At 47.7% G+C, this 21,070-nt stretch overlaps 2 protein-coding genes across 3 annotated transcripts; one reads left to right on the forward strand and one right to left on the reverse strand.

The window, feature by feature from the left end:
* Positions 1-264: 264 nt before the first annotated feature.
* On the reverse strand, positions 265-8,223 carry ANKRD54 (ankyrin repeat domain 54). The gene is made up of 8 exons (XM_075077037.1): positions 7,956-8,223; positions 7,466-7,513; positions 4,938-5,036; positions 4,397-4,468; positions 3,942-3,989; positions 3,705-3,829; positions 2,726-2,833; positions 265-2,037 (listed from the first exon to the last, which is right to left on the reverse strand). Exons 1-8 carry the CDS (start codon positions 8,182-8,184, stop codon positions 1,963-1,965), a joined length of 804 nt encoding a protein of 267 aa, XP_074933138.1. The 5' UTR covers positions 8,185-8,223; the 3' UTR covers positions 265-1,962.
* A 98-nt stretch (positions 8,224-8,321) lies between these two features.
* On the forward strand, positions 8,322-19,228 carry EIF3L (eukaryotic translation initiation factor 3 subunit L). 2 transcript variants are annotated; one of them, XM_075077015.1, is made up of 13 exons: positions 8,322-8,601; positions 8,700-8,748; positions 9,549-9,759; positions 10,369-10,448; positions 10,727-10,788; positions 12,173-12,242; positions 13,019-13,092; positions 14,067-14,238; positions 14,502-14,656; positions 15,448-15,618; positions 16,627-17,124; positions 18,165-18,245; positions 18,978-19,228. In XM_075077015.1, exons 1-13 carry the CDS (start codon positions 8,569-8,571, stop codon positions 19,014-19,016), a joined length of 1,695 nt encoding a protein of 564 aa, XP_074933116.1. In that variant the 5' UTR covers positions 8,322-8,568; the 3' UTR covers positions 19,017-19,228. The 2 variants fall into 2 exon arrangements, with proteins under 2 accessions (XP_074933116.1, XP_074933124.1); XM_075077023.1 differs by lacking the exons at positions 8,322-8,601; positions 8,700-8,748; positions 10,369-10,448 and having other exon boundaries at positions 9,554-9,759.
* Positions 19,229-21,070: the final 1,842 nt, after the last annotated feature.

Genomic DNA, 21,070 nt, shown 5'->3' on the forward strand with positions numbered 1-21,070 from the left:
CTATTTGTACAGCTTCACAGCAACTAACTAGATTTGAAGTTTGGATTTCTAAGCTGTGGGAATCAAGATCAGAAGGTGAGTCAGCAACCATGTGCTTTGATCTGCAAACAGACTGGTGTTTGAATTCAAACAACTTTGTGTTGTCGCTTCTAATTTCAGTACCGGATATAAGAGTACCAGTTACCGAGCCCAGTGCTGTGCCTGGGGCCTGGAACATATGTAAAGAAAGAGGAATGAACCACTCTGAAAAAGACAGAACTTGGCTGAGGAGTCTGAAAAGGCTGACAGGATTTTATTGAAGTTCAAAATACAAAAAAGTCATATTGTCTCCAACCCCCTCATTATCCTTCCCATCCAGCACATCATAAAGAAGTATCAGTATTCACAGTGACAGCTCCAGCCAAGCCACAAGGCTGCTGGTCTCAGCCACAGCATCCAGCACCCAACAGGTGAATCCATCTGAAAGCCATGCATATTTCTGGTATCTCAGCTTTGAACATGGAGGTCCACTTAGCCTTTTCCTGGACAAGAGGCCAGATATTAGAGAACATGCTGACCTGAAGGTATCTGAAGAATGCTCCAAACTGTGGCTGTTGCATGGTCAAGCTGAATCCTAAGAATGGACACTTCCAAACCAGCAGTTCCCAGGCTGTGGGATGGGTATCGCTAGCGGCACACCGTGCATTTTAGGTGTAGCACACAGGTGGGAACTCAGATTGCTACTGGACGTGTTTGTGTGACCCTGCTGCTGTTCGCACCCTACTGATAAGATTTATGGATCCCTGCTCCAAAACAAAGCTATCTATAGCTTCACTACTAATCACCATGGTGCAGAAGCAGGAGATTAACAAGGGCAATTCCCTGCATCCTTCACAGCTGTATCACTTCAGGCTCACAGCAGAAGTCAGAACTCATTCCACATGCTGCACTTAAGGTCCTGGAGCAGCACCTCTCCATGACAAGCAAGAAACACAGTATGGGTCAGCTCTGCGTTTGGTGCTGCTGAGGCAGCCATAAATCCACCTCCATCCCAGCCCAATAATACACCACCTCCTATTGCAACTGGACCTCTTGCCCAAGACTGACAGTAATAGGAAACACCGGAGTGTGGTGCTTTTTTTTTTTTGTAAGATATAGATGTCTGCCTAGAACTGTGCTAAGATTAAGTCGCTCCCCAAACTTTACTCTTGCACCAGGGCAGCTTTGACCTGCTACCTGGGTATTTCTTTACAAGTGTTTCACTGCAGTATTTAAGCACTAATTTGCAGCAGTGATTTAAAAACCAGGGCCAGTGAAAGCTGTTAGTCTAGTGATTAAAAGCTTTGTATCCCATTTGTAACCAGCCAGATTCTCTGTCCCCTGACTGCAAGCTCTGGGGAAGGTTAGGATTAAGCCTCAGTGCATGTTTCTCAAGGCAATATGTTTGCTCAGCTGCTACCATGCAGAATTAAGTGTGTGTTCTTCTCACAGCACAAAGCCTTCTGTTGTCCAAGGCATCCACTTTCCCCCCCCGTGCAATTGAGTAAAGCAGAGGTGGCAAGAAGTGCCTGTTCCAAGCATTTCTGTGATGTTGGTCAGCTGCTGAGCGCCCTGGTCAGGGCTAGTGACTGCACATGGCATCAGCCACCACCTACACTGAGCTGAAGTGCTTAGGAGAGGCAGAGTATCTCTGGAAGGGGTATCCTATTCAGCGCCAGCCCATCTGATAAAAAGAGCAGCTCTTTTTTTCCAAAAGTCTCAGCTGCAGCACTCTGTTGTCTGTTCTCCAAAGCCTGCTGCCCCCCCAACAAGGCAGCTCTGGCAAGGCCCACAGGGACAGTCTGAGCACCACTGGAGAGTGGGTCTGGCAGGAACGGCTGTTGGCAGCAATGTTTATTCAGCGATCTGGGAAGCAAGTTTCAGCTTCCTCTTTTTCTCTATAAGGCTTCTCCTGCTGCATCAGGAAGATGATTTGGAAGCCCATTACCTCTTCTCCATCTTCTGCATCTGCAAGCTGAGTGACGTGAAGCTGGCCAGGAGGTCTGTAACCTCGTCCACCTGACAGAATACAATTGGCTGTTAGGCAGTGGAACGCAGTCGTGTGGCTGACCACCAACACAGAAGAGACCCCCGAGCAGCAGGGACCACCCCTTGCACCAGGACTGCCCGTAATGCCCACGGTGAGCTTATACTAGGACAGGATTGCTTTGGTCCCTCAACTGTGTAGGAGGGCTCCTGTCCTCACATTCAAACAAGTCCTAATCTAAGGCAATGCCTTAGCTTAGCTTATCCCCGTTCCTCAGCAGGTTGATGCCTGACCTCTGCCTTGCACGATTTAGTCATTCTTTTAAAACAGAATTATGTTGCTGCATTACGCACAACTCAACAGTGGTATCAGGGCTGTTTCCTCTAAGCCTATTTCTAAGGACCAATCTTTTGTAGAAAAAACAAACAGGCCCTGCAACCCTGTGCAGTTGTGCTGATCCTGGCCTTAAAATGCCTCTGCCCTTGGCCCACCTGATCTTCAGCTTCTCTGCTGAGCTGCCAGGCAGTGATGCTTTCTGGATTTTGAATTCCAACCCAAAGGAGTACCACGAGTCATCGCATAACTTACCCACTCTACCCAATGTGAGTAAGAACTCTTCCATAACTGGCTTCAATGTCACCTTGCTCATGCAGTTGCATTCTCCTAAACATAGGAGTCTCAACACAAGCAGGTGAGTCACAGTTGCTCAACGCTGCCTACCTGCTCCTTTGTGCTAGTCATCTGTAACCTGGAGCAGAGGTCATCCAGCTGTTCCTTTTGCTCATGCCTCCCCAGACGCTCTAGGTATTCCCGCAACATCTGGATAATCTGAAACCAAGAGGCAGAAGAGGCAAACATGAGACAGCTGTGCCAGGCTAGGATGTTTTTACAGGAAAAATTAAATTACAGTTAAATTGCCAAGCACAGCCTTGACGCTGTGGTACGTGGCAGAATACATGACCCACCGAGAACAATACATGCAAAGCAGCCGGAGAGCACTAATGGCAGCATCAGAGCCCAGTGAGTCACCAGAGGCGTTGCCCAACCACAGGCGGACTAGTCATGATCCCTATGCCTGGTTTAAGAACAGGGAAGAGAGACAGGCCCAGCTGAAGAAGCACAAGGTCTAGCCCTGAAAGCACCAAGTTTTTTTTTATGGCCAGCTAGCTTCCTTCACTGTGAGGAGCAGGGACTTCCCACTCCAGCAAGATCTGTTTGTGCACTGAAGATGAAAATTTTTGTGGCTCCTATACGGCTCCTGAAGTGAGGCCCACACCTCGTGCATTTGTGTTGCAGCGACTGCTTTCCTATCCCATGCCACCAGGTATCGGAGCAGGGCAGACCGTGCTAGGAATGCAAAGTCCCTGCTGGAATGCGTACGCCATGGCTACAGCCCCATGCTGTGGTCCCTCTCCTGCCACAAGGCATCTGTCTTACATGGTGGTTGAAGAAAAGAGAGTGCTCCATACAGCCTGAGAATTAAGACATTCAATACATCCTTGGCCTACCAGAGCCAAGAGAGGTCCTGCAAAAATTCAGAGTAGCAGCTGGGAAAAAGGAAGGTCTCTGAATACAGAAGGAAAAAGTCAAACCCTCCCCCAGAGCAGCTAAGAGCCTACAGACAGGTATTTAAATAAAGGGTGCAGGAGAGTGCCAGGGGCTGCAACATCTTACCGGATCATGGGGCTGTTTCTTTTACCTGTTTCACTTCAAGTCGTACGGCCTCCAGGCTGTGGGAGAGTCCTTCCTGCAGGATGTTTAGCTTTGATTTAGCGAGGTGCAGTGGGGTTCTGCCAGCTCGATCCAAGGCATCAACTCTGGCCCCTGCAAGACGCATGAGCAAGGACAGAAAGTGAGGTCTGTCTTCAAGGCTTAGTGTCCCTGGGGAGCAGGGCAGGAATGGAACAGGCTGTAATTGTTGTAGAGGAAATGTTACCTCCGCGCAGCAGCGTGGTGATGACAGGAACATGGTTCGTGCAGGCAGCTGGGGAGGGAAAACACAGGACACACGACTCAGAGGCACTAGCAAACAACAAAGGAGTTTCTGCTCAAGTATGGAGCTTGCTGCTTCCCAAAGGGCTCTTTGCCATGGAAAAGAGGAACAGCCCAACTGTTAAGGGTAACCTCAGGTAGAAGCCTGGGTACTCTCTCTGGAACAGATGTCATGCTCGTTGGGGCTGGCAGAGGGAGGGAAATGGAATTTCTCTAGCTCTGACCCTTAAACCTTCATGAGGGTTGAAGCTAATGAAAGGCAAAGAGTCCCTCCTAGGCTCTTAAAGCTGGGAATGCAAACTGTGATGCACAGGAAATAAGAAGGTGGAGAGGAAAGAAACAGCAAGGTGGTGTTCACCTTACCTCTCTGCATGCAAAGCTTATCTGTGTGGCACTTACCCAGGTGTAAGGGGGTGTTTCCCAGCCCATCTCTCTGGTTCGGGTCAGCTCCGTGGTCCAGAAGCAGTCGCACTGGAAACAAGGAAATAGAGCCATGTCAGTGTCTTCCCTTTGCCCTACAGGTCAGGCCCACACAGGTTGCAGGTCCACGCAGCAGCCATCAGGCTGCCCTAAGGATGCTTCTGTTCAGCTCATCAACTTCCTCACAGAAACAGGGGATGGAGGTTTGGGCAGCAATGCAGAAGGAGCCAGCACAAAGTCAGGCAGCACCACTACCCCTGGGCTCCCTGAGGGGGAAGAACTGGGATTGAGGACAACCAGTACAGCCCTTCCACACCAGTACAGTCCTAGAGTGGGAGCTCCTGCTCCCCCTTCAGCAGGGGAATGCGGCAAGCCCTGGAGCCAGAGTTCAGCTGGCAGCTTTGTCACAAAACACACAGAAAACAGCAAGCTCTGTCACGTGCTGAACCAAGATAAAGAGCATCCTTTCAAATCTCTGCCACAGAGAAGTTGGATGACAGAACTTCCCCTCCCCACTCACCGATGTGATCGTTGCCATTGCAGGAGGCAAAGTGCAAGGCTGTCCGGCCTTTGTCGTCTGCGGCACAAGGGTCAGTTCCATCCTCCAAAAGTTGCTGCACTAAGCAGACCAAGGAAGACAAGAAAGCAGGTAAGCTGAAAGGGCACCTGATCAGAAAGGTGTAACGCTACCTGCTCTGCTGTGGTTAGATACACACTCCACTAGCTGTCAAGTCAGCTGGACTCAAGCCAGCTCCAGCCAGTATCCTGGCTCAGCAGAACCAGCCTAGACAGCGTACCCTCCGCCCTCTGTTACAGCCTTCACCAGCTTCCACATACTGCCATAGAGACAAGCCAACAGCTGTGGTAGCTAAGGCTAAGAATCCATCTAGCCAAATACTCAAGCTCCTAGGACAATCAGCAGCAAACACCTACAGGAGAATATAAAAAGATGGCAAGGACGGAGGGCTAACTCTCACAGCCTTTAGTGAGCTGCCCCTCAGGCACTTCCCAAGCCAGAATTAGCATCCTGTGCTTACTAGCCCTCCATGGGCTTTCTCCACGGATTTGTACAGTCATTTTCTGCATCTGTGTAAACTTTTCACATCAATGTGGATCTGCAGTGAGAAGTTTCACAGTGTAACTCCATGTACCGAGAAAAAACATCTTGTCACACCTGTTTTGAGTATGTCACTTCCTAGATTTATCTGAAACTCCTAGGTTCTGCCACACTAGCGGTGGCTACTGATTGGGAAGCAGACAGGTGAGTGCATCAACCTGCCAGCAGCAGTGCAAATATATCCTTAGGAGACAATGTATTGAAGTGAGCTAGTGAACAGCCTGAGAAGCCATACCATCATCTACTCACACTTGTTCCCCCTGCTCTTCCACTCAGCTACTTCTTCAGTGCCACCACTGGCATTTCTGGTAATCTGATCTACTGCCTTTCTCAGATAAGAAGGGAAAACCTGCTCACACAGAAAGACAGAGGAACTAGTATGACTCTCCAGCATTGGGTATAACAAAGGCAAAGAGACCAAAAAAAGCTGAAAAGATTAGACATAAAAGTAGCACCTACAGTAATATGCGTAAGGGCAACTGTAAGGGCTACCACATCTGTTGTTTTGAGATTATCCTGATGTAGTAATTAGCGTGCGAGATAAAGCTCATTCTGTAGCTGTTAAAAATACTGACAGATTCACTATATTTTGAGATCTTTCACTGCATCTCCTGCAACCATCAAGACTAACCAGTATTGGAGACAAGAAACTAGGTAGCTCAGACCACTGAAAGTCACCATTGGTCTCAGCTTCCAGAGATTGAATTATAGTCACATATTAATTTCTTCCTGTACACCTACTGCTTTAAGTGTGGTACAGAAGTGAAAGCAACACCTGGAAAGATGGAAGTGAGGAAGTGACATTAACGGGGAATTTTTGATATTCCAGAAGAAAAGACAGAGAGACTGACAGTGCCACCAGTGAGAACCATTAGTGGGGAACACTTTACCTAGTCCTCCCCTGAATCCAGTAGGAAATGATATAACCTCTCCCACCCAGTGCCACCACAGGAAAGAGCGAAGATTTTTACTTGTTGATGAAGAATAAATTCATGATCAGACACTTCCTCAAGTTGCAGAGCACACAAAAGACAGCAGGACTGTAAAGAGGGGAACCTGTGTATCAAATACAGGTGTAAAACCCTAATACAGATTGAAACCAAGACTTAGATAAAGCCTGATTCTTTCATTCTTCCTCTTGACTTGCACACTGAAGCCAAGCCTTTCTGTACTGACAGAGCTCACAGATGAACTTTATCTATCAGTTCATGAAACAAGGTATATTGTGGAGCCGAAGGGTGAAGCACGCCAGACAAAGCCCCATCCTGATATATTGGGAGTTTCTACAAGTCAAACAAGTTTCCAATTCTGTTCACAGAATGGCTCGATGAACAGTTAGGCCAGCACAGCTGAGGGGACAGTATAATATAAGGAGGGAATATGGTAAGGGACAGATAATATATGCCAATATCGCTGCTGGAGACTTCATATCAAACCCCACCTAATCTACAGTATAGAGGGGTAAAGGAAGTCACAGAGAGGCCACAAACCTTCTCTGAAGTCACTGTGAGAGGCAGAGTAAGGCACTGTTCCTGGTTCTGATCTACTGGGTCGGCACTGTCTCATCACACAGGGTATGGTTTAGATAATCGTAACTTTTCCACCTTACCAAAACACTACTGTCTTGTTGCTTACAACTGGGCAAAAAGTTACATACCAAAAAAGCTGGATTAGTGCAGTGCTGTTTTAGCTTGAGACAGCTGGAAAACTAACACTATGAACAAGACACAGTGAAAAAGGGAATATTATAACCAGCCTCACTCTGCTCAGAGAACAAAACAAGGCTCCAGAAAAGCAGTTTCTAGTTTTGCTGCATCTAAAGCACCATGTCTGCAAACTAACTGAACCCTCCTCCTCTCCTAAAATAAAGATCCTTGACAACATTGCCCTTCCAGGAAGGAGTCCCAAGCAGGATTGGGCAGAAGCCTTACCTGTGTCCAAGTCGTTGCTGTTGGCAGCTTCACGCAGCCTTTTCAGAGCTATGGAGAAAAGAAAGCAAGTACTGGAAATCACAGAAGAAAAAGGCGCGTTTCCCTACCAAAACATCCCACCCCAGCGCTCCAGCCCAGGTGTAGAGCCCAAACAACGCTGGTGCTGGCTCAGCCCTGAGAAGGGGAGACAAGAGATCAAGATGCCAGGCAAGAAGCGCTCTCCTTGTCCCCTCCTGAGACCGGCCACGGGGCTCCCCCATCCCGTAGGGCACCCTCCCCTGGCAGGAGCAAGGCTGCCTTCCCAAAGCTGCCCACCGAGCGGATCCCACCTCCCCCCGGAGGCCCCGCGGACGGGAAGGCCGGAGCTTTACCGGCTCCCCAAATGTGAGGCTCCTCCCTCCCCGCCGGGGCCTGGATGACAGCGCCGGCGCTCCCCGGCCGAAGGACGGGCCGTCCCAGGGAGGGGCGCTCCCCGCCGCTCCCCGCTCACCGTGGCTCTCCTTCCCCGTAGGCCCCAACCGGCGGTGGAGGCGAGCGGCCCTGCGCAGGCGGCGGGCCGGGATCTTGCCGGCGGGCTCCTCCCGCTGCCACAGGACATGCAGGAAGCCAAGTGGGGCGCCCGCCGCCGCCCCCAGCGCCAGCCCAGCAACCGGCTCCGGTCCCGGCTCCGGTCCCGGCGCCGCGTCGGGCGCCGCCGCGGCCCCGCCGCCACCCTCCATCCCCTCACGGGCCTCCCACGGGGAACGGGGAAGGGAAGGGTCGTCGCTATAGCAACGGGGCGGGGCGGGTCCTCTCGGCCAATAAGAGGCGCCGCACCCTGGTGGGTGCAGCCAATGGGGAGTTAGGGGGACGGGGTAGTAGGAAGGTGAGGGGAGAGGCGACAGGCGACGCGGGAGGCGGCGGTAGTGCTTCGGCAGGGCTGATGGGTAGGCACGCTCTCCAGTCGGAGTGGGGGGGGCGGGCCATAGACCACATCAGACCCATCGCAGCTCTGCAGGCTGAAGACAGACAGTTGTTTCGACCAGTGGAGGGGCGCATCCCCGCTCGGCGCCGGGCCCGCGTTGCCGCCCGGAGCCCTTTCTCTGCTGCGCTGCGTCGCCGCCATGGCTTACCCGGGGGAGGACTACGACAACGAGGTGCGGGGCGAGGGGGGCCGGGGCCGCGGAGGGGGGCCGGGGCCGCGGGGTCGCGTCCGTGCTGGTCGCTGTGACTCGCTGCCGTCTTCTCTCCGCAGGCCGCCTACGATCCCTACGCCTACCCCAACGACTATGATATGCACACGGGTGAGTGGGGGCCCCGTTACCGCAAGCGTGTATATTCTTCTTGGATGAAATGGAATAACGCAGGGGTTAGTAGCCGTTAAGGAGGGATCGTAGTTAAGAGTGGAAACTAACACCTCAAAGTTTTAACAAGATAGTAAATAATGCTTAGGCCGGATAGGCGGGTATTAGCAATGTGTGCCTCATTAACAAGCACCTCCTCAAAAAAATACATGTCAGTAGAACTTCCAAGGACTGATAGTGGAAATATCCTGCTACAAAGAAGGTTGTGAAAATAAGGGAAGGCCACAAATCAGTCAAAAGTGATAAAAGGGAACGTCTTGTTCCAGAAGGTGCTGAAGCACAAACCTGGGGGAAAAGTAATTCTGGCAGGGGAGGAGTGTGACCACCGACTCAATTGAGGGATGAAAGGAGTACCCCACCCCCACCCACCTCCTTTAAGCATATGCAGTGAATTAAAATCACACTGTAGCCTTAAGTTTAAGCAAAGAAGATTCAGACCAATGGAAGAAAAGGATGCTCAGCTAAGTCACGATTATGTATTCTATAGGCATGGTGTGTTAACTTTCACGTATAAATATCAAAAATGAACTCCAGTAGGTGTGCATGTTAGGCAAAAGGATTCCCTGTGCATCCAGCGTGGCAGTAAAGAGAATGCCTGCTTCTTAATGCTATATTGGTGTTAAGAGGTCTATTCCCAATTTCGGTGATGGCCCCTTGCTGGGCCTGCTGGAGCCTGGCTGGGTCTGTAGGTCCAGGACAGGCTGTGCAGCAGCTGCCTCACTGCTCCTCTTTCTCATCAGGAGACCCGAAGCAAGACCTGGCCTATGAGCGCCAGTACGAGCAGCAGACCTACCAGGTGATCCCTGAAGTGATCAAAAACTTCATTCAGTATTTTCACAAGACAGTGTCAGATCTCATTGACCAGAAGGTGTATGAGCTCCAGGCCAGCCGTGTTTCCAGCGATGTTATTGACCAGAAGGTGTATGAGATCCAGGACATCTATGAAAACAGGTACAAAGCCATCCTTCCCGCAAAGGGGAGTCACTGTTTAAACTGTGATGAAAGTGCATCCTGCTCTTAAAAGGAAGGGCTGACCACTACCTGTGTTGTTCCAAACTTGGACTTTCTCTAAAATACAGCATGAGGTTTGATTTGATTATTGGGGAAAACCCCAGATATTTCCAGACCATTAGGCTAATGTAAGTATAGGTTAGTTGTGACCTGTGTGAAGGAAAATACCAGTCCTATGCCTATCAGCTACAGAGGCAGCAAAAGGTGACTTCAGTAGTGCTAGTTAGGCGTTTGCAGAGAGCTGTTAGATGTAATTGTTGTGCCTGTTCCCTACAGATAATCCCATTCCTGCTTGTAGCTGTATCACCTTACCATAAAGGGAATGTGAAAGCAGCATACGCAACTGTTCCGTGCTTCAGGGATAAATTAAAGACTTTAATTGCCTAGTTTGCAATTCTCATTCTTTGCTTCAGTGCTGGACTTAGCAAAAGGAGATGGTGGCAGTGTTCTACTCTCATCAATTCCAAGGCCTCTCTATTGTGATCTCTAACTCCAGCACCGTCATATTGAGAAATGGTTTCTAATACCACATGTGTGTCTATCTTTCAGCTGGACAAAGCTGACAGAAAGGTTTTTTAAGAATACTCCATGGCCAGAGGCCGAGGCCATTGCCCCTCAGGTTGGAAATGGTAAGTCTTTTACTTTCTTTGTGCGTGTCAGAGAGGAGCTAAATCACTTTTGATACATGAGTGAGCAGGTGTGCTGTGTTGCTGCCACCTGAGTCAGTTGTCTTTGTTCACTCTGGCAACTCCTTCAGCAGATGCCTGGCAAGAAGTCAAACTTGAATGAAGTAACCTTTTCTGCCTCCCTTTATAACTGTGGCAGGGGGGCATGACTGGCATATCCGAGAGACCCAGTTGCCTAGGCCTTGTGGCTTGCTAATGTCCAGCTCTGTCATCTTTTCCAGATGCTGTTTTCCTCATCCTATACAAGGAGCTGTATTACAGGCACATCTACGCCAAAGTCAGTGTGAGTGTTTCTCCCGTGTCTTCCTGTTGGTCATGTGCTGGTTTCTCTGTGCCATAAAGCTTGCCAAATCCTGCTGCCACCACGATATCAGTGGTTCCACAATTTTTGCAAGACAGGATTGGATAGGTTTTTGAGCAGTAAGTCAAGCTGCTTTTAGGGAAGCTTAAAATTCTTGCCTTTTGTTACTTTAATGATTTGCTGATTGCTGAAAAGCAAGAAAGACTTGACTGTCTTTTTGAGGCTCGTTAGCGGTCTCATCAAGCTTGATTGTAATGAGTGTGCAGGTTTCCCTGGAAACTTACATCAATCAGAAGGCGTGGCCTAAATTTTCAGGAGGCTGTTGTGTAAAAGTTTGTAACTGACATCAAAGGTAGTGGTTAGTGAGTTCGGGAAGAAGGAGGTCATGTAATTTTCTTTTCGATAGCGCTGTAATTGCAAGACCTATAGATCAGCTGGATTTGTGTGTTTCTTTGTGACTGTTTTTTGGATTAGCAGGTGGGTGAGAGGGGGGTGTCACAGGAGGAAGGTACATTGTGATTAAAAAAAAACCACATGGGGTCAGAGTGCCTTGCAGAGAGGGAAATGTGGGCACTATAAAGGATACAGGAGAAGGAAATGAAAGGAATAAGGTTCTGTAAAACAAAACAAACCTAAGGTTTTTTTTTCATAAGCTAATTTGAAGTCAGTGAGAAAATCACAGTATTCTTGTTTTCTTAAGGAAAGAAGCTGAACAGAGCCATAACTTATGGTGTATATAAGTAATAACTGCAGTTTTGTTGTGGACCAGAGGGTGGAGAAATAGGCACTTTAAAAAGGCTGCTGTATTAACCCAAGCCATGCTTTAACAGGATAGACTGGTTTCTCAAATTGTGCTGTTAGTGGTTCTCAGACTGCCCTCCGGTGCCTCCAGGTGAAGCAAGGGAGATGATTCTAGGTAGGGGGTGATTCCCTACTGTGTTTACTGGTCTTTCAAAGCATTTAGAAACACTGTCCAGAAGCAGAATTGTTGATTTATGAAGGCCTCTCATGAGGGGAGAAGGAAAGCTGTTGAAGGTAATAGGAAGCTCTTAAGTCTGGATGGCAGAGAGGAGGACAAGGAAGGTTAATGCATGCTATTCACAAAGGTTTGAGTGCTCAGTTCTCCTTGGAGAAGCTACCTCTACATGAAAAGTCAGCCCTATCTATGTCAGCCCCTTCTATGGGACAATAGTGATACAATTTTAGGTTTTCTGGGTGGTGCTGCTGGGTGTCCTGGTTGGGCATTGGCTCTAACACTTCTGAAATAGACCATCTACTGCTGTGACTGTCCTTCATACACTGTTGCCTGTAAACTCAATCCTGGCGTGCTTGAAACTAAGCAGGCTGTGCTGACTTCTCATTGCAGGGGGGCCCCACGCTGGAGCAGAGGTTTGAATCCTATTACAACTACTGCAATCTCTTCAACTACATCCTCAGTGAGTTACTGCAATTAATTTCTGGTGTTTGAATTTTGGAGGGGGAGAGTGGATGGAGAGGGCAGAGCTGGAGGAAGGGTCAGAAGAAGTGGAACATGTTTGTCTGTTAATCATATAGGGAGAAGTAGCCTTCAAGCTTTCCATATGTTTGAGTTTGCTGAATGAAAAGCACTTTACATCTATGCATTTAAAACCACAAAAAGCACAAATAGTTTCCAGTGCTTTCTGAAATACTGTAAAGAATAAAACTAAACTTATTTAGCTTTCTGTCGTGCTGAGAACTTGCATGAGAGATTGCTGACCTGAGTTGAAATAATCTATGGTCTAAGATCTTGACACTAGAAAATATCTTTATTAAAAAGCAAAATGAAGCTGTGAGCTAGAGAAAACTAGAGTGTTTCACAACCATTTACTGCTGTTGACTCCCCTTGGAACAAATTTTAGTGTTTGTTTGACTCCCTGCCAGACTTCTTGTGGAGAATAGATTGGTTAGGATAAACCCCTACAGTCTGTGTGCAGCTTCTGAGAGTTGCTGCTGCTGAGCCGTCACACTCCAGAGATTAACCCCATACATGCTCATATTCTCTGCAACTGAAGGCAGTTGAGGGAGCTGAAGCTACATATCACTGCCATACTGGAAGCTTCACTCTGCTGCTGCTGCATCTCCCATTTCAGGGAAATTCTTGTGTTCTCTAAATTTGTCTATTCCTTCAATTCTGCCGCTGTTTTTGATCAAGGTACTAAGCCTCTCATCTGTTACTTATGTTTTTCTGCAGATGCTGATGGCCCTGCTCCTCTGGAACTGCCTAATCAGTGGCTCTGGGATATCATTGATGAATTCATATACCAGGTATATGTCTATAAGACTGGGCTATTTTGGGGTGGCCTTGCCTCTATTAGCACTATAAATTTTCCATCTCCTCTCTCTCTGTGATTTTCATTGCTAGGATACCATTGCAGGTCAAAAAACTTTGGTGAGCGCTGTTATTCCTGCGCCACCAGGTAGATGAAGTAGTTGTATAGATTTTTAAGTTAGAGGGAGCTCTTTGGGGATATATCTTTTGATATTTCTGCTTCAGTTGCTGTTTAGGGGATTTTTTTTTTTCTAACTCACCTTCAGCTCTGTGCAAAGCAGCCTGACTGAAGTCTGCTGTAATCGTAAAGGCCTTATGATAATACTTGTTCAAACTAGTTTTATTGTGTTCTATGGTTTTACTTTAGTTTTGTATTTCTTAGTCAGTAGGGCCTTTATACTTGCACTGAGATTGCTGAGCTGATTTGAAATCACATATGGTCTAAGATCTTGATGTTAGGAAATATTTTCCCATTTATTGTTCTGAAGAAAGCAATACAGATCTCAAGTGCTATTGGTTTTTCTCTAGAGATTACTTTCTCTGTAACTTTTTATTATAAAGCTGCCTGGAATTCCTCAAGTGCAGCCTTGTTAAGCTTGAGGATGAAAAATGATGTGTGCATCTAGAAAAAGATGTGTGTATGTATGCGGGCACATCTTATGACTTGGTCATTCTCTTTGCTACCTGTTTCAGACAGCAAATTTGTGTTTAGTTGCCTGTCCTAATTGTCTAAGAGATCCTTCTCTGCTTCGTTCTGTCTTCTGGCCTTTTCCTTCTGCACTATATAAATTTTTTTCTAGGAGCTTTAAAGGTGCCATTTGGATTGCCAGGTGATCTCACATGAAACTCTTTTTCATGTGACTTGTACCTTATTGTAATGCATTTGTGTGATCAACTTGTAAGCTTACTGCACTTAGCTGAATATCTCCAAACTAGGTTCTCATCATTGAATCTCTGCCTTTTCCTGTAGTTCCAGTCTTTCAGCCAGTACCGCTGCAAGACAGCCAAGAAGTCTGAAGAGGAAATTGATTTCCTTCGTTCCAACCCCAAGATCTGGAATGTCCACAGTGTCCTTAATGTGCTGCACTCTCTAGTGGACAAATCCAACATCAACCGGCAGCTGGAGGTCTATACAAGTGGAGGTGAGCTAGCTGGGTGAAGCCAAGCAAGACTGGTGTCTGCACTGCCTTGCGTTGATTTGACCAAGCTCAGTTAGCTTTGTTTGGGAGCTGGATCAAACACTTAATCAGTGGATGGATTGACTGGGAACAGGTTCTGTTGGCCTTACATGAGAAGTGATGGTGATTACACTTGAGGTCTTGCTCCCTCTGCGTGTAAACATAGAGGTGTTGAACGGGAAGCTTGCTTCCTTGGAGGAAAGCATCATGGCTCCTTTTTTTCCTAGGTGACCCTGAAAGCGTGGCTGGTGAATATGGTCGCCACTCCCTCTACAAGATGCTGGGCTATTTCAGCCTGGTTGGGCTGCTGCGTCTGCACTCTCTGCTAGGGGATTACTACCAAGCAATCAAGGTTCTGGAGAACATCGAGCTCAACAAGAAGGTATTACAATGTGTTTTAAACCCTCCATTGCAGTTTTCCAAATACGTCTGTTCAAACATGCTGGAGAAAGATTGCCATAATGAATCTTCCAGCTGAGGAGCTGTTTGTAGCTGTTGTAGTTGTCAGGAGTTTGTAGTTGAACACAGCTGGAGCTTTGGCATTAAATCAAGCCATATGATAATGCCATGTTGCTGTTGCAGCACAAATGCCAAGTTTTTTAGGAGGTTTGCTGTGTTGTGCAAGGCAGTGTTGTTATAGGGGTTATTATTTGAACTGTAAGCAGTAGCGCAGTGGTAGCTGAACGCATTGTTCCCACCTTGGTCAATGGCTCATTCCTTTATTTTTGACTCTGGTTCTCAGTATGCCCGCTCCCACCTTGTGTTTTTGCCCTAGAATTGGTGCTGTTTCTGGTAACAGTGGCTCACAGGAGTCCAGCTGCAATATGGGCTTGGCCCCAGGGTTGGCACAGGTCTATGTATGTGCTGTCTGGCACAGGACATGGAGTGAAAGGGGGGGGAAGGGAGCTGAGCAAAGCAATATCAGGCACAGTGCAAGAGTCCCCTGCTTGCAGGAAGCAGAAACTGGAACAGATAGGAAACTGGATGATCTAATAAATGGTGAAGAAGTTGTTGCAGGGATGGGTGGGAGGAGAGGTATCCTGAATTAACCCTCTCCTTTCTATATTTGGGATGGGAGTGAAAGCAGAGGTGGCTGGATTCTGGGTAACGAGTTGTTTGGATCAAAGGTGGTTGTCTCCCCTCTAACATAGCGTGTTGATCCTTCCTTCTCAGAGCATGTACTCCCGAGTGCCCGAGTGCCAGGTGACCACCTATTACTACGTGGGCTTTGCATACCTAATGATGCGTCGTTACCAGGATGCCATCCGTGTCTTTGCCAATATCCTCCTCTACATCCAGAGGACCAAGAGCATGTTTCAGAGGACAACCTACAAGTACGAGATGGTAAGAGATAGAATAGGTCTAGACTTATCAAAAGAAAAATCTGCTGCCTTCTTTCCTGCCCCTTCTCTGTCACATGATAACCTACATCTGATAGTCCAGCCTTATTTTCCTGGAATATGCCGGTGGTGGTGGCTGTAGATTAGGGATCCTTTGAACTCCTTTGCCATGACTGGCAATATTTTCTCTTAGCTGGATTGCTAGTTCCTTTGGTTGTTCACCATACAGTAACCCTGGCTCCATCCGCACTCTCCCTCTAGGCAGTGTTGTTAATGAATATCAGCTGCTATGATATTCTTGTTGATGGTTCTTCAAACTCAGTCCTTTTCCTAGTTCAGTCCTGCATTTCAGGTTACTGTCATTGTCAGATATATTTCCATTATCAGATAATCATTCACAGACTGTTTTAATTTGGCATGGCTGAAACAAAGCTCCTTTCTCTTTCCACCTAAGCTGTCTCTACTGCCCGTTTTACCCCCTGCTGCTGCTGTCTCCTTTTCATCCTTATGATTCATTTCTAACTCTTTGTGTAGCCAAATCCTGCTGTTCTTAATTCCATGACACTTCAAAAATTTGGTATGTCTGTTTCAGCCACACAGCTGTCTGCTTCATCCTACACTCATCTTCTCAGTCTTTTCTTCACTGGCCTCCCTGATAACTGTCCCTTGTGAGGAGATAGTTTAACAACCATCAGCCTTGCGTCCTCTGCACTTTTTTGCACCAAAGCAGTCAAACCTGCTTCTGGACATCGAGGTTCTGTATGGCTCTGGATACATTCACTCTGTACTTTCCTCTTGTCCAGCCCTCTTTTTGATTGATGAGAGCCTTGATACAGCATTCATCTATCTGCTTTGCCCAGAGGCACTGCTGCTTTGTGCTGTTCTCTGAGTATTAAGACCATCAGTGCTCTGGGTAAAGGGTCTTTCTCTCAGAAATGCAGCTTCCAGCTCCTTCCAGCACCATAAAGCCTGAGCACATTGGCAAGCTAACAAGTTCTTCTCTTTGCCTCAGATTAATAAGCAGAACGAGCAGATGCATGCACTCCTGGCCATCGCCCTCACCATGTACCCCATGCGCATAGATGAGAGCATCCACCTGCAGCTGCGAGAGAAGTACGGGGATAAGATGCTGCGCATGCAGAAGGGTGACGCACAAGTCTATGAGGAGCTCTTCAGTTATGCTTGTCCCAAGTTCCTGTCCCCCGTGGTGCCCAACTATGACAATGTGCACCCCAACTACCACAAGGAGCCCTTCTTGCAGCAGCTCAAGGTCTTTGCTGATGAGGTTCAGCAGCAGGCCCAGCTGTCCACCATCCGTAGCTTCCTCAAGCTCTACACCACCATGCCTGTGGCAAAGCTGGCTGGCTTCTTAGACCTCACAGAGCAGGAGTTTCGTATCCAGCTGCTTGTTTTCAAACACAAGATGAAGAACCTGGTATGGACCAGTGGCATATCTGCCCTGGACGGGGAGTTCCAGTCTGCCTCTGAGGTCGACTTCTATATTGACAAGGTTGGTATCTGCCCCTTGATGGCTAGGAAATTCCTTCACCCAGGAAATTCTGGAATTGGCAGCACCTGGTTTTGTTCCAGCCTGTAGGAAACATCCCTTCCTCCTTTGCCACTTGGCTGCCCACAGTGAAACTGTAGCCCTGCTTGGTAGAAGTGTCAGTGGATGAACAGTGATGGGATATCGCAGGCAGCTTTGATAGTTGTTGTACCAGGGAAACAAAGGTCCCAGATGTCTTCCCCAGGACAGAGAGAACTATCTGTCAGTGCTCTCAGGAGGTGACAGCTGGGTGATGAGTAGTGCTGTCAGTGTGTCAGGTGGTATTGTCAGCCTTGTAGATCTCTGCCAAATCTCCCCTTTGCTTGACAAAGCAGGGATCTTGCTTGGTTATATTACAGGTCTGTTTTTCACTGGAGCAGCATTTAGCCCTGTCTGCTCTAGGCGGAATCTAAACACAAGGTATGGTCCTTTCACCCTCCTGGTCTTGGAGTTCCAGGCAGTAGGAAGTGCTGGAAGGAGTCTTTTAGGACTTCATGTTTTTGAAGAAGATAACATTTGGTCTCTTGCTAGGAAGGAGACTGGATTGCCCCTTGTTCTTGGTCCTTAGAGCAGATCTCTTCCTGCAAGGTCTCATGCTTTGTCTTCCCTGTTTACCTGAACCAAACTGCCCTATGTCTGACTGACTTGCATTGCAGCCTAGCTCTCCTGGTAGGTAGCACTACTCTTAAGTGCTGGTAGAGGGAAGCAGAGCATGAGTCGGGGTTGGGACTGTCAAACTGCTTCGAAGAGGGATGAAAATAGGCAGAGAGTGCAATAATGTGGGAAGTGAATACTATGTGAATTTGAAACCCATCCCAGGTGAAGGTATATGGAAGGCAGCCCATGGAAAACTAAATGGTTGCTGTGCGATTAGCATGGGTCAGGCATGTGTGATGCTGAACCAGGGCTGGAGTGAAGCCCTTTTGGTTGCTTCTGTTTGGCAGTGCTTGCTGTCTCCCTGCTAGTGCAGTCCTTTCCCTGACCCCATGCTGTTCCCTCCCCAGGACATGATCCACATTGCAGACACAAAGGTTGCTCGACGCTATGGGGACTTCTTCATCCGCCAGATCCACAAGTTTGAGGAGGTGAGGCCTGGGTGGGAGAGCTGCAGCAAGCATGGGGCTGTGCAGGGCCTGGAGGAGGCATGCTTAGTGAGACAGCTGTGCAATGCCTTGCTGGGGTGAGCCCCAGCTCTGCAAGGCACTGAACTGAAGGCAGGTGGTTTAAGCAGCTGCTGCTAGCTTTTGAGGAATGTAAAGTTTTTGTGTCAGAAGTGTTCATTCAGTTGAGCCACGGTGGAAAAGGGGGAGGGTTTTACTGTGTAAGGGTGCTGCCTCCATTGTCCCTAGACAACTATGGCGTTCCTGTCAGTAGCACAACCAAAATCATATCTTTATCCTCATAACTATGGCTCTAGAAAGTGGCCTCAAAGATTTCTGGAGCATAGATGACTTTGAGCATTGTGCTCAGCCAGGAGGTAACATTCTTGTCACTGCTCCACTCTCCTGACAGAGGCTGCTGTGCACTGGAAACTTGGGCAGCAAAATCCTGAGATGTGGGGACTTGAGCAATACAGGGTTGCGATACCACTGCTGGAAGTTTGCACCCTCTCTTTTCCCCACATCTTCCTCTGCTGTCTTGGAGAGGAGGAGGGAGTTTTAACTAGTTCCCCTTCTACTTCCCACTGCACTTGTGTGAGAACTCTTTTTGTCAGATTTGTAGAGGAAGGAGTAGAGGCATTGGATAAAGGCTGCTGAGGGTTATGGTCTATGTCAATCACTCTGTATTTTTCTGACCTGTGCTTTCTCTAATTCCAGCTGAATCGAACCCTGAAGAAGATGGGGCAAAGGCCCTAAAAATTCTGTGGATGCACTGATCGGCCTCAGCAGAGAAGTGGGTGGGAGAGATTATTCTCTTTGTGGTGAGGGAGGGGAGCTCAGGCTTCTGGCATTTCTGGAATCTCCTGTGACTCTGAAGGTTTTTTGTACTTAAATAAGCAGATTTGTTTGGCTCAAACTATGCTACGAAGGACAAGACATCTAATAAATTAGTGGAATTTTCCTGGTAAGCATTCAGTATCTGACACTCATTTAGTTTTTTTTCTCTGTGGAAGAACATAATTGCATCTGGAAACATGGACAGCTGCTGCTGGTTTGTGCTGTCTTTGGTCCATGCTCTTGCAGGTAACAGTGGGGAGCAGATCTCTTTCTGTGCTCTTTACAGAGCATGTGCAGAGTGAACAGGGAAGGCTGCAGAACTGATTAACAGGGAGAAAATTAGCTGTTCCACAGTGTTTCCACAGGATATGGAAAGAGATACAGCCTAATGTATTTCCTTCTAGCTCTTGCCCCACACATTGAATGAACCTGAGTTGTAGTTGCTTTCCTAGTGGTTGCATTTTTGCCTTCCCGACCTGCTCCCCCCCCCCTTTTTTTTTTTGTTTTAGTTGCTGTGAAGTAGAAACGCTCCAAAGTGGATTGACAAGTTTTTAAAGGAAAGGGGAGGATTTTTGTAAACATTCAACCAGTATTAACTTTGGTCATCTGATGAGATGTCCTTGCTGGAGGTTGTGTTTTATTTCAGCACAAGTGATGCCCAAGTCATGGCCCTTAATTTAATGGAGTTCAGTTTCTCCAGAAAAATACCTGAGGGCATTTAATTTATTAAAACACTTTAAATGCTAGTTTTTCCAGCTCTCCAGCTACTTCGGGTTCTTCAAGGAAAGCTTCCAGTGCCTTGAAAATAAAAACTAGCCCTATAAAGGGAAATCAAGGAGCTGTAAATACTGGGGCAGAGAATGCAAAGAATGAATTGCATCTCATCTGCCATCCACACCCTCTGTCTCCTCTGCTTTGGCTTTCTCTAAATAGTTTGGTGTTTGAGTGGTAGAAACAGGTGCAAGAGAAAAACCTGTGTGTGTCAGAGGAAAGCTACACAAAGCGTGCTTCATGTATACCATCTGCCTCTTTGTACCGCTCCCTCTCATTCCTTTCCACTGAGAGAGGGGTCCTAGCAGTCCAGCTTGGCTTCGTACGCGAATCTGTTTAGAAGACAGGAATAATTAGCCTTTGTCAGATTATACACCGTGTCTGAATGAGGGTCAAATTTCTAGTGTCCTAGATACTGCTCAAAAGCGAGCTGTTTCCCATCCCAAAGTCGTGTAACTCAGGCAGGGTACAGGCAACACAGGGTGAGAATAAATAGGCAACTTCTGTTGGCCTTCTAGCTGCTGCCACTAGCATTATGCGTGCTGAGAACTTACTACTTCCAGTTCTGAAGGGTCTGAGGCAGCCATATCATTATGAAATCAAAGGACTAAGATGCCACTGCATTGCAGCAGCCCACGGGAGCTGGGTTTGTACCAAGAGAATCTCCTTTTTATTTTCAGGGCTGGCACTTTTGCCTGTGTGTATTTACCAACAGCAGCTCAGTGAGCATAGCTGTCAACAGCAACTCTCCTCCTACTTTTTTGTTACCCAAAGCCTAAATCTTTCCTAGAACATGTGCTAAGATAGATGTGATGTACAACAGGAGAACCTCTGGCAGTGTGGTATCTCCGTGATCAGTTCTAGTTCATAGCATAGCAAAGGAATCCAATGTGTTACTGGGATTTGGTCTGTTTTTAATCTGCGATTGTCATGTTGGAATTACAGACTTCTAACACATGTAGGTATCATCTTAAACCCTCCAATGGTTACAGGATGTTCTCAGGTATGTGAATACGCTGCTGCTTGTGTTTGTGCCTGCCAGAGTGGTTTCCAGAGGATGCACAGAGACAATCTGCCTGGCTCCATGCTGTGTCTGAAGGACCACTGAAGGTTAACTGATCAGGACTGGCACTTGGTGGAACGAAGCCAGGAAGAGCTTGCAGCGCTCTCGCAGGGCGGAAAGATGGGCTTAGCGAGCTGCG

This window comes from Phalacrocorax aristotelis, chromosome 1, assembly GCF_949628215.1.
Source record: "Phalacrocorax aristotelis chromosome 1, bGulAri2.1, whole genome shotgun sequence".
Lineage (NCBI taxonomy): Eukaryota > Metazoa > Chordata > Aves > Suliformes > Phalacrocoracidae > Phalacrocorax > Phalacrocorax aristotelis.

Excerpts from the sequence above, each read along its gene's own strand:
- ANKRD54 (XM_075077037.1), bottom strand. The coding sequence starts at position 8,184 with ATGGAGGGTGGCGGCGGGGCCGCGGCGGCGCCCGACGCGGCGCCGGGA. Across the intron at positions 5,037-7,465 it reads CAGCAACGACTTGGACACAG|TGCAGCAACTTTTGGAGGAT; the intron begins GTAAGGCTTCTG and ends TGGTCTGCTTAG. Across the intron at positions 4,469-4,937 it reads CAATGGCAACGATCACATCG|TGCGACTGCTTCTGGACCAC; the intron begins GTGAGTGGGGAG and ends CCTTGTTTCCAG.
- EIF3L (XM_075077015.1), top strand. The coding sequence starts at position 8,569 with ATGGCTTACCCGGGGGAGGACTACGACAACGAG. Across the intron at positions 10,449-10,726 it reads TGCCCCTCAGGTTGGAAATG|ATGCTGTTTTCCTCATCCTA; the intron begins GTAAGTCTTTTA and ends CATCTTTTCCAG. Across the intron at positions 13,093-14,066 it reads TTGATGAATTCATATACCAG|TTCCAGTCTTTCAGCCAGTA; the intron begins GTATATGTCTAT and ends CTTTTCCTGTAG.